Source organism: Mesoplodon densirostris, chromosome 5, assembly GCF_025265405.1.
Source record: "Mesoplodon densirostris isolate mMesDen1 chromosome 5, mMesDen1 primary haplotype, whole genome shotgun sequence".
In the NCBI taxonomy this organism is placed as follows: domain Eukaryota; kingdom Metazoa; phylum Chordata; class Mammalia; order Artiodactyla; family Ziphiidae; genus Mesoplodon; species Mesoplodon densirostris.
Window position 1 is genome coordinate 152,164,311 of NC_082665.1, and position 12,129 is coordinate 152,176,439.

At 45.2% G+C, this 12,129-nt stretch overlaps 1 protein-coding gene across 2 annotated transcripts in view; it reads left to right on the forward strand.

The window, feature by feature from the left end:
* Positions 1–2,095: 2,095 nt before the first annotated feature.
* Positions 2,096–12,129, forward strand: part of RYK (receptor like tyrosine kinase) — a 95,087-nt gene continuing 85,053 nt past the window's right edge. For both annotated transcript variants that reach the window (XM_060099679.1, XM_060099680.1), the window contains exon 1: positions 2,096–2,339. In XM_060099679.1, the coding sequence (XP_059955662.1) occupies positions 2,111–2,339 (229 nt within the window). In that variant the 5' untranslated portion in view covers positions 2,096–2,110. The remainder of the gene's footprint in view (positions 2,340–12,129) is intronic.

A 12,129-nucleotide genomic window follows, 5' to 3' on the forward strand; every position in this document is an offset into this window, starting at 1 on the left:
TTACTGACATCTTCTCCAATTAAATCCTGTAAAAGCCCTGTGAATCTGGCATTATCCCCCTTATTTTATAAATGAGGAAACCAGAGGCTCAGAGAGTTTAAGTAATTTTCCCAAGGTCACACCACTAACAAGTACCAGAGCCCAGCCAGGCCTGACTGCCAGACAGTTCCGTGCTCTGCTGACACCACACTCTCCCTCAAGAAGTCACTGGTAAGAGGAGATTGCCTTGAAGACAGGGGCTTCCTTACATGGGGACTGTGAGTCATTTTAAAAAAATGCCGGGAAGATGCCATCCTTTAAAAAAAACTCCTACTGTCTGAATTGAGAGCCTGTTGACACAGCACATTACCAGCCCCAAGCCCTTTTTTTTTTTTTTTTTTTTGCGGTACGCGGGCCTCTCACTGTTGTGGCCTCTCCCATTGCGGAGCACAGTCTCCGGAGGCGCAGGCCCAGCGGCCATGGCTCACGGGCCCAGCCGCTCCGCGGCATGTGGGATCCTCCCGGACCGGGGCACGAACCCGTATCCCCTGCATCGGCAGGCGGACTCTCAACCACTGCGCCACCAGGGAAGCCCCCCAAGCCCTTCTTGACAGAGCCCTGGTCCCCTAATAAGTAGCAGTGGCTGCACCAAGAGAAGTATTTTTGCTGACCTTTGTGGCTTTATCGTTCTCAGGTGGAGCACTTTTCCTCAGCCCTCACCCTCTTCTCAGCTTCCTCCTGTAGAATGATGGGCACAGTATTCTGCGCTGGGGAGTCGCTTGACAAATCGAGGCCGGTTTATCTCTAAACGCAATCCATCACTCTCAGTAGAGGAGAAATCAAGTTCCAGGACTTCCCGCCTCATCAGCCCGGCTCTTCCGCCACCCACCCCAGAGGATAAAAATAGCAGCCTCCCAGGGCCTCGCTGCTCTTGGCGGCAACTGTGCACTGAAGCTGGGCCTGGCCGGGAGCAGCTGTTCCCAGAGGCACAGGCCTGGTGGGAGGCATAGGGTCAGGGCAGGGACCTGCCCACAGGGGCTAGGTGACCCGGGCCTGGCCGGGATGCTTGGAAACCTCACGAAGAGAGGCGGCACCTGGAGCAGGTTCGACCGCGACACGTCAATAAATACATCATGAGGTGCACCAGCTCGCTGGTCGGCCTTTAAAAGAGACGAGGTGTATCCGTGATTCTTAACGTCTTTCAGGGACAAGGACTCCCTAGAACAAATGAGGAGATGTACATATCACTTCTCTGTGTGTGCTCAAGCCTACACACAGCACACACTGAGAGACAGACACACACTTTTGCACACAACTTCATATTGGGGGGGGAGCTGTCAAAGTCCAGCATGGACCACGGGTTGACAGCCCCAAATTCAGGTTGATTATAGAGACGCAAAACGATTATAAAAAATAAAAATTTGTAATGGGTAGGAGGAATAAGGTTAAAGTTTGCTCAGCAAGATCTTGGAAAATAAAAGTATATAGTATACATCCATCAAAACAGACACAGAAATGTTAATGTTGACCTCCGTTGGTAGGATAAAAGGTCTTTTCTCTTTTTCTCTCCAAATAAAAAGCATGTTTCTGTTTTGCCATCAGAGCGGCCGCATCCAGGCATTTCCCTGAATCTGGAAGCCTACTCGGCTGCAGGCGCGGCCCGGGCCTGCCTGCCTGGACCCTCCATCTCGGGCGGGGGTGTGTGTGTTACAGACAATAGACAAGCAAACATCAGGCTGGTGACAACGTGGGGGCGGGGACGGGCTCCTTTACAGGGTGACCGTGGAGCCCTTCGCCTTCAGAGGACCTGGGAACCCAAAGCGCTACTCGCCGGGTTCGGGCCCGCACGGAGGAGGCGGTGCGTGCGTGCGCGCTCTCGAGGCGGCGGCGGCGCGCGCGCGCGCGCCACCGCGGCCCGCCTCCCGCAGCGGAAGATGCGGCCGAGGAGGCGGCGGCGGCGGCGGCGCGCTCCGGCGGTCTGAAGCGGCGGCAAGCTGCCACGGGCCGGCGGCGCGATGAGCTGGGCGGCCGCCCCCGGCTCGGGGCTGTGAGGGGCTCGGGGCCGGGGGTGGGCGGCGGCGGCGCGGCGGACGGCCCACGCTTCTCCTCGGCGGCGGCGGCGGCGGTGGCCATGCGCAGGACGGCGCGGCCGGGGCCGCCGGGCCGGGGCCGCCTTCCTTGGACCCGCGGCCTGAGGGCCCCGCCGCCGCCGCTGCTGCTCCTGCTCGCGCTGCTGCCGCTGCTGCTCGCACCAGGCGCCGCCGCCGCCCCTGCCCCGAGGCCACCGGCGCTGCCTCCCGCGTCCGCGGGGCCCAGCGTGAGCCTCTACCTGAGCGAGGACGAGGTGCGCCGGCTTATCGGTGAGTGGGGCCGCCTGCGCCGGGGTGGGCAGGTAGGGTCGGGCCCCGGTGCTTCCGGCCGCCGGCGGCCCAGTCCGCGCGACCTGGACCGCGGGCGGGCAGGCCCCAGCGCCCCGGGTCGCCTCTGGGCCCCGGCCTTTGCCTGCCTTGCTGGCCGGGAGGTGTGGTCCCTGCCCGGCCCCCGCCCTGGGCCAGCCTTCCGGCCTCCCCCGCACGCCGCGGAAAGACCCGGGGACCCCTCGGCCCCCGGCGATCCACCCCATTCCAGCCTGCTTACAGCCTCTTTAGCCTTTCGCCTTATTCCCTGGAGGCAGACTCTTCTTCCCTGCCGCTCCAAGTTTCTTTGACCTTTCCTCAACGTGTCACTCTAGGGCCCTGGATTTTGGATACTCGAAATCCACGTTTTATTTAGGTTAAATCTGCTGTGGTTTTGATGCCCCAGTAGGGGCCACACTACGGTGCTTATACTTTCTGGTTATCTTAGTTTTTTGTTTTGTTTTGTTTTTAAATGAGAGCCAGAGATTGGTTATAAGGGCACTTCATGTTCGTGGCAGTCTCCAAATCTTGGGACCGATAAGCGTATTTTACAATAGTGAATGAATCTCCAGGTAGCCGACCTTTTAGCTTCTTCAGTACCTTTTTGGTTCTTGTCTTGGATATGTTGGAGTTTGGACTGATTCTGAATTTCTGGGCCACTCTTCTACTTAGAATACCTTGTAAGAAAAGGAGAACTTGGCTTTGGGTCAGTTGGTGGTTCTGTGCTACCTAAGTAGCTTTGTCATTGGGGAATTAATTTGAAAAATGTGACTTTGTGGATTCTGGAAATGACCCCTTAGAGGAAGGTATGATAGAAATGGCCCCAAATGGGAAGTCTTTGGTAGTTGCAGATAGCTAGACATTCACTTTCTTTTGTGTATTATGGGCCAGAAAACCACATTTTTTTCATCTTTATTTCATCTCAGATTTGTGGTGCATCTAAGTGTTTGAGGGGAAAAATTATTCTTTTAAGCATCCATTAGCTGTCATTTTATTCAATTTTTTTTGTTATAAGACTTTCTTGAGGTCTACTGAAGTCCACTCAGTGTTAAAATGGAACTGCTTTTAAGCAGGCTGTTTAGACATTGTTACATATACGGGTTTGTCCCCTTTAACCAAAGAATGCTGTGTTTTTGTAATGTCCTGCCGTTCTATAATCCTCTTTTTAGTCTAGTGGAATTCGCTGAATTTAACTTAGCTAAGTTAAAACAGCAAATTGGATTAGTACTTGAAACAAGACTAAGGGTTAGGAAAAATAATGAATGCTTATAAATTGACTCATAACCTTAATTTAAAAAATATTAATGTATTATGCATGGTTTTGTAAAGGTTTTTTGGTTAAAAGCGTGTATATAATTTGTGACTTTGTTTACATGTAAGAAACCAATTGAGGTAGGGGACATGGCACAACCAGAGGCTGACATTGATTGAGTGCCTGCCATATACTTCCTCCTACATGTTTTATACACATTATTTCCTCTCATTTTCTTGTGACCCAGTGAGGTGGATATCATTATTCCTCTTTTAGAGATGAGGAAAGTGAGACTTTAATTTGCTCAAGGTCACACATTTAATAATCTTTTAAAAAAAATAATCAAACATAGTGTTGACACAGACCACAACAAGTTTCAAGTTGCGAGTTTCATTGAATGAAATAAAGGTATTTATTTAGAAGTTTGATTATGGCATGGTGGAAAAGAGGTCATTGCTAATTAATACTTGAAATGATGTATTTGTTTCCTGATTGATGAGCATCCAGTTTGTGCCCAGGAATGAGCTGTTGGGAAGAGGGGACGGAGGAGTTCCTCACTGATCAACCTTGGTCCACCTCTGGGACAAGGGGAGCCTTCAGCAGTATTTTCTCTAATGCAAACAGAGTTGACCTGTTACAGTAGGTCTCTTGACTCTCCATCCTGCCAGATCCAGGTCCTCTCCTTCCTTCCATCTTCCTCATCTATTCTGACTTTATTTTTTGGCTGCCCCTGTCTGGGGAAGAACAGTTGGGTGGGGCTGAGATGTATACCAGGCATACTGATTTCTCAGAATGCAGTTTCCCACAGGAACTCTTCTGCTTATGGTGTTTAAGACTACTTGAAATAGTTTGTACCATGTTTTTGTATCATTATGGGTTAAATGCCTTCTGAAAGCTGACTTGGGAAACTAACCATCACTTTATAATATTTCTAAGACAATGAATTTGCAATTCCGAGTATGAAACTTATAAATGAAGTTGGTAGTGACATCTTTATAAATTGAACCGATTGTTCTTGACATGAGAATAAGTTGTTTTAATCCAATTCATATATGCACATAGTTAAAAAAAGAAATCAAATAGTGCTAAAAGACCTCAAATGAAAAAACAGCAGTCTTCTGCCTTTGGCCTTTTTATCCTCCAGGCCCTAGTTTCCAGTGGAAGCTACTATCCCAAGCTAGCTCTCTTTTTCCTGTTTTTTTTTACTTTTCGTATTTTGAAATCAATGTAGAATAAGCATTTCACTTCCTAATATCATAACTGAGCAGTTGCCCTCTTCTCTTGCCCAAACCCCCCAATATCGTTACATCATTTTTGGTAAAATCAACAGTCTGTATTTAGATTATTGTGTATATATTTATATTGTAAATTTTTATTATACATTATTATATGTATACATGTACATATACATACACACACACACATATATAAACTCACTTGTGAGTTAAATAGTGACCCATGGTTATGTTTTCTTCTCCTGTATGTTATTGTTTTTCCTGGAGCAAATAAGTGACTTATAAACTTTTTGAGTCTTTTCTGTATCTATGGCTGCATTCTCTCATATACTCCAAGAAATATATTAAATGCCTTTTGATATTTTTTTTCCAGGTAACACATCAAATCATCTATCACCTTCACTTGGTTTCCTCTTAGCGACTCCCTGCTTTGGAGCCTTCCATCCTCTTCTTCCAATCTGGACAGTAGGATTATTTTTCCTGCACATTCTGTACCCTTCTCTCCTGTCTTGGAGCCTCAGTTCCCTGGATCTTCTGTCTTCCTTTTTCTTTGTTTGCTTCATTTTGCTGAAGTATATCCTCAGTAGCTTACTGAGAAGGGTTGCATGGGAGGTAAATAATTTGAAGCCTTACATGTCTGAAGGTGTCTATCCTATCCTCATGCTTTATAGGTGATTTGGCTGAATTTAGAATATTAGACAGAAAAAAAATATATTTTTTCACGATTTTCGGTGGCATTTTTACACAGTTTTTTGGCTTTAAGGGTTTCTGATGAAAATCCAAAATCATTCTGATTCCTTGTTGTTGTTGTTTTGGTTGTTGTTGTTTGTTTTCTGTTTTTTGCACTTAGGGTCTTTGTCTTTAAAAAAATTCTGTAATTTTATCAGCTTCTGTGTGGGTCCTTCCTTCTGTTTGTGGTCCCTCTAGTCTTAGTGAGCCCTTTCAATCTAGAGACTCATATCCTTCAGTTTTCAAAAATGTCTGTTACTTCTGATAATTTCCTACCCATCACTTTTTTTTGTTTGTTTCTGAGATATCTACTGGTTTGGTTATTGAATCTTCTGGAATTGATCTTCAGATACTCAACATATGTTGCCTCTTATTTATATCTCTATGTTTGGAGGTGGGAAGAGGGGGAAATTTTCTCAATTTTGTCTTCCAAGCTCTTTTATTTTTAAAATTTTAATGATGATTTTAAATTTTAGAACTCTTTTTGTTCTCTGTTTCCATTTCCATTTCATTTTATTCTAATTTTATGGATGTATTATCTTCACTTATCTTTGAGGCATGTGTTTGTTGTTTTTAATTTTTTCTGTATGTTTAACATTTTAAAAATATTTCTTCTTCTTCCTCCAATGTGCCTGTTCATTTCAGAGTTCTTTTTCTGTTCATTTAGATAGTATCTGTTGATCCTTGGCTGTCTATAATTAAGAGTGAGATGCTGAAAAGTTGATTAGGGGAGGGCAAGCTTGTGGGTGGGTAGGTGGGTGGTCTACTGGCCTCCCTTGGAATGTGGGTGAACGTTTCATTGGGAGCCCCCCGCGCACGCACATATCAGCACCTTCACATCTTCTCTGGGACTGGTCAGTGTCTGCAGAGAAGACACCTGCAGTCTCCTGCCTCTGGTGTGCTTGGTGGTACACCAGCCTCTGTGGTTCAGTTTCTTCAGAAAAACTTCGGGTCTCTTGCTGGACCTGGGGGCCCAACTGCTTTGAATGCCCCTCATCAGAGGCTCCCCCTCTGACAGGCCAGAGCCTCAGGCCAGCCTTTGGTGGCCCTTGTTGCATCCAGGGCTGAGTCCCTCCAGAGGTCCTGCGAGGCAGTGACCACTCCTTCAACTGCTCCCCATCTTGCAAAAGTTTGTTGAAATATATGTTGCGTTGTCTTCTTTCCCTTTCTGTGTTTGTGGTTTAATGTCTGTGACTTCATTACTGTCATTTTAGAGGAGTCCTAGGAGGATGGGGGTAAAGGCAAGTGGTCATTCTACAATGTGTAAATGGTTGGGCTTTGACTATTGAAGAGCTGGTGATGTGTAGTTTTTTGGTACTAACAGTATTAGGAAGAGTAGTGGTGGTGGTCACAGAAATAAATGGTTGACACTTGAATTTAGAGTGCGGCTGACGTGTGACAATCTTTTGCCTGTGTCAGGTACAAAGGTAATCCCTGTTTTGGGTGTGTATTGTTACTTCCATAATATAGATGAGGAAACAGATCTGCAGGAAGTATGTAACTAGCTCATTCCTTGGGTAGTAGGGCATGCAGTCTTGATGGAAGTCGATCGGTATAGAGACTCCAAAAGCCTCAGAAGCTTTATGTGGCATCCCTGTGTCCCCAGGCCCTGCTTAGGCTGCAGGGTAGGCATCCATGTCTCCATTTTACCGGTGAAGACTGATCTGGGGCCCTTTGGGCAGTGAGTCGAGGGCCAGGTCTTGACTCAGTCTGGAATCCATATTGCCTCTTTGTCAGCTCTGGAGGAGCTGTGATTAACCAAAATGCCTGAGGAGTAGAACCGGCAAGCCTGCTGGCACATGTGCTCATTTGTGGTCTTGATTATTACCTGCATTCTCTCCTGTTCTCTATCTACTTGATAATTCTAATAGCTGAGTTCCCTGCAAGTCCAGAGCTGGTGAAATCGGTCTGTGGCTGGGGCAGTACTAGGGGTGTAGGAATAAAACGCTGATGGGTGGGGGTATGATATAAACTGGTCATGGCGGCGGTGATGGTGGTGATAGGGAATCTGTAGGAGTCAGGGAGACTTCTGAGAATAGACTCCGCCTCACGCCAATTAGAACTTCACTTTGGATAACTTGCCTCTCCGTTAAAATAAATATCCTCTGAAAGAGTTAAGCGTTGTTCACATCTTTTTAAAAATCAGTTCAATACTAGTTGAGATCATTGCTCCCCAAATCAGTCCAGTAAAAATTTTTGAAGCCCAACCAAGTACCATATATTGTGGTAGAAAATGGCAATTCAAAATTACTGAATTCCTTTTCTTGAAGAACTCAAAATTTCGTAGGGGAGACTAACAGTTGTATCTACAACTATAACACTGAGATAAGAGTTATACTGCTGATTGATATAAGTTGTTGTAGGAATGATTACTTTTGACTGTAGAAGGAGGGGGAGTGGAGAGGCTTAGGGGCTTTCAGGAATGTGTTCCAGGAAAGGAGACATTTGAGCCTCATCTTGAAGGATGAACTTGAAAGACAGAAAAGAGGAGCATTTCATGTCAGGCAGAGAAAATAGCGCAAACAAAGCCATAGCTGTATGGAAGCAGATGTGTGTGAATTCAAGGGGTAGGCTAAGGTGAGAAAATTTGGCAAAACCAGGGAGTGGCAGAATATAAAGCTGGGAGGTAGGTTGAAATTGGGTTAGGAATTTGAAGTTTATTTTATAGGTAATGAGGAGCTGTTTAACTTAGGAAAGGAGAGTATACAGATAGGACTGGGTTCTCGAAAAGACAGCTTCGGCCCCAGTGAAAAGGGTGGCTTGAAGATTGAAAGGCTGGCTCTGGGAAATGAGACACAGTCAGCCTTGTGCTGGTAAAGAGGAATCAACTAGGGCAGTTGAGGGCGGTGGGATGGATTTGTGAGGAATCTTCTGGGAGTTTGGAGAAGACTTAGCAGAGGGCACCTCAGGGCTAAAGAAGAGGGAGGAGTCACAGAGGAATCGGAGTTTCAGATTTGGGCAGCTGAACTGAAGGACTCTTTTTGGGAAATGGTCGAGGAAAAAGAAAGATGAGATGAGCCACGTGTTCCTCTCCTCCCAGCGCCTCTCTTCCTCTTCAACCTCAGGCCAAGTGTTTGGGGGAGGGCAGTGAGGGTGTCCTCTCTGCTGCTGTCTGGCATATCCTGCCACTGCCCAGACTTTGAGGAGGTGGGTGCTGGTGGAGGTGGTTAGCACCTTGCAGCACACTCAATCCTGGGCCTTCGGGTAGGGTTGGTGGCATTGATGCAGCATTAATTTGAATCCATGTGTTCTTCACTGGGAGAGCAAGACTGAGACATTGTGCAATTGTGGGTTTTGAGGGGTTTTTTTCCTTCTTCATGCTACACGTGTGGGAGAACTCTGTCCAGTTATGGCTAACCTGTCCCCTATGAGTCATATCCTGAGTTGACTAGTCAGTTCTGAAGGTGCTGCCTGAATCACTGTTTGGATTTTAAGGATCATTTTAGAAACAAATGAAACATGTGGGTATTTTTTTGAGCATCACACATTGAGAAGTTCCACAGCATTACTTTTGGGGTTTTAACACAGTTATGCCAGTGTTCTGAAAACAACTGCCAGCTATACATACTAAAACAAAACAAAACAAAAACTTGACATGAAGTAGAGCCATTAGCTACTCTGAAATTATATTATGCTTAAAAGTGTGCTTTTTTGTGTTACTGTCGAGGTACATCAAGTACAGTGTTTTCTAATCAAGATGTTATTAAACAGCTTTCATTTATATAGGACCTCTAGAAATGTGGTGTGCCACAACAAATGTGTGTATTGCTGAATTAAGTAATAAACACTTATTAATTGATTCTTCTTAACTGTGCCCAGCAAGTGACAGTGCTGAGTGGTAGAATATTTCTGAAAAGTAATTTAATAGGTCCCATTCTTGTTCATAAGACAAGATATGTTGTGTCTTGCTCATAAATAATGAACATGTTCTTATATAAATGTCTTGCTCTGTGTCAACTATTTCACATATTTTCTTTTATTTTATCAACCACTGGAAATACAGGGCATTGGCATTTTTCTATAGATAAAGCTGAGGCTCTGGGAAATTACAGAGTTTGCTGGAGGTCACAGAGATGTCCAGGGCTATATGACTCTGAAGTGCATGCCTTCTCTACTCGGCTGCCTCTGACAGTGAACAGTGCAGTCTGTATCTGACCAGATCATCTGAGGGGCTTAAACAAAGTACAGATTCCTATACCTACTCTGAGCAATTTGTTTAAGAGATCTGAGATGGGGCCCAGCCAGTGAGGTTTCTGAATGGCATGTTGCATGAATTGTAAGATGTACGGCTTTTTCACATTTGAACATCTCTGAAACTGGAACCATTTCACAATCAATGGTGAATCATCAGTTAATTGACAGCTTTTTTTCTTTCTTAGTGGCACAAAAAATAATGGTGCCTTTTAGATTAAATGAAATACAGTATTGTAACAAGGTGATTTTTTAAAAATAAATTTATTTATTTATTTTTGGCCACGTTGGGTCTTTGTTGCTGCGCACAGGCCTTCTCTAGTTGTGGCGAGCGGAGGCTACTCTTCATTATGGTGCGCAGGCTTCTCATTGCGGTGGCTTCTCTTGTTGCAGAGCACGGGCTCTAGGTGCATGGGCTTCAGTAGTTGTGGCACGCGGGCTCAGTAGTTGTGGCTCACGTGCTCTAGAGAGCAGGCTCAGTAGTTGTGGCGCACGGGCTTAGTTGCTCCGCGGCATGTGGGATCTTCCCGGCCCAGGGCTCAAACCTGTGTCCCCTGCATTGGCAGGAGGGTTCTTAACCACTGCGCCACCAGGGAAGTCCCAAGAAGGTGATACTGTGAAGGAGACAGACATAATTTTCCACCTTTCCTTTTTTTTGGGTACCTGTCACAGCTTTCTTTCAGAGTTGTAAAATTCGCTGGTGGTAAATTATTTACTTGTGGTAATGGCTGTGTAGTAATGTCCTTGCAGGGTAGGCAGATGATGGCAGTGAGATATTACCGTTAGGTTTTAGAACAATGGCAACTCACTTTTCAGCTAGGAAGTTGCTGGCAAGAGAAATATCAGGGGTTCTCAACCTTATTTTGTGAAAGCCTTAGGGCCTTTTCCTAGACAAGGGTGTGGCTCCCACACATATTAAGTTTTGCACACTGTGATGGGGGTTCTCAGACTTTGGGGACCTTACAGGGCCCCCTGATGAAAGCTTATGGGTACATCTGAATCCCTCAAAAGCTGGTTCTGGAAGGGGGCATCTATTAACATTCTGTATTTCATCCTAGGATTCTTTGACCTCCTACGTGATTTTCTTTCCTTCTAGTTTTATTGAGATTTAATTGACATAAAGCACTGTGTAAGTTTAAGGTGTCCGGCATAATGATTTGACTTACACACATCATGAAATAATTAACCACAGTAGGTTTAGTGAACACCATCATCTCATATAGATAAAATATTAAAGAGAAAAAAATTTTCATTCCTTGTGATGAGAACTCTTAGATTTCCTCTCTTAACAGTGTTCATATATAACATACAGCAGTGTTAATTATCTTTATCATGTACATTATATCCCTAGTTATACTTATTTATCTTATAACTGGAAGTTTGTACTTTTTGATTACCTTCATCCAACTCCCCCTGCCGCCTGAATTAAAAACAAATTTGCATACATTAAGGTTTATTCTGTTGTAGTTATATGGGTTTTGACAAATGCATCCAGTATAGTATCATATAGAATAATTTTGCAGCCCTAATAAGTCATCGGTGAAGGGGGGCATTTATATTTATTAATACCTTTCCTTATATTTTAAATAAGTTTGCTTTTAAAAACGTATTTATTATGTAAAATTTCAAACATTCAAAAGTAGACAGAATAGTATAATGAACCTCTATGTATCCATCATCCTGCTTCAGCAATTATCAGCTCATGGCCAGTTTTGTTTGGTCTATACCTCTCCACTCCCCCGTCTGCTCCCTGGTCCTACTCCCCCTCATCTTCTGCTTGGATTATTTTGAAGCAAACTCAGACATAAAATTTTGTAAAAAATCTTTTGGGGGCCTCCCTGGTGGCGCAGTGGTTGAGAGTCCGCCTGCCGATGCAGGGGATACGGGTTCGTGCCCCGATCTGGGAGGATCCCATATGCCGCGGAGCGGCTGGGCCCGTGAGCCATGGCCGCTGGGCCTGCGCGTCCGGAGCCTGTGCTCCGCAACGGGAGAGGCCACAACAGTGAGAGGCCCGCATACCGCAAAAAGAAAAAAAAAAAAAAATCTTTTGGTATGTATCTCTAAAAGATAGGAATTCTTTAAAATTTTGTAATAACTATTATCACACCTAAGAAATTAACAGTAATTCATAAATACCAAATATCTAGGCTTAGATCTTCCTGATTTCTAAATGAATGCTTATGTAGAGACTCTTGCCTGCCACCTGTTTCTTCCCTGTCCCTGCTCCCCACCATACCACCGTTTAGTTCCTTTGGTGCCAAGCTTTTCTCACCCTAGGATCTGCATTCGATGGTTGCTCTGCCTTATGTACTTTTCCTAGATCTTTACATGGCTGGAGCCTTCTAGA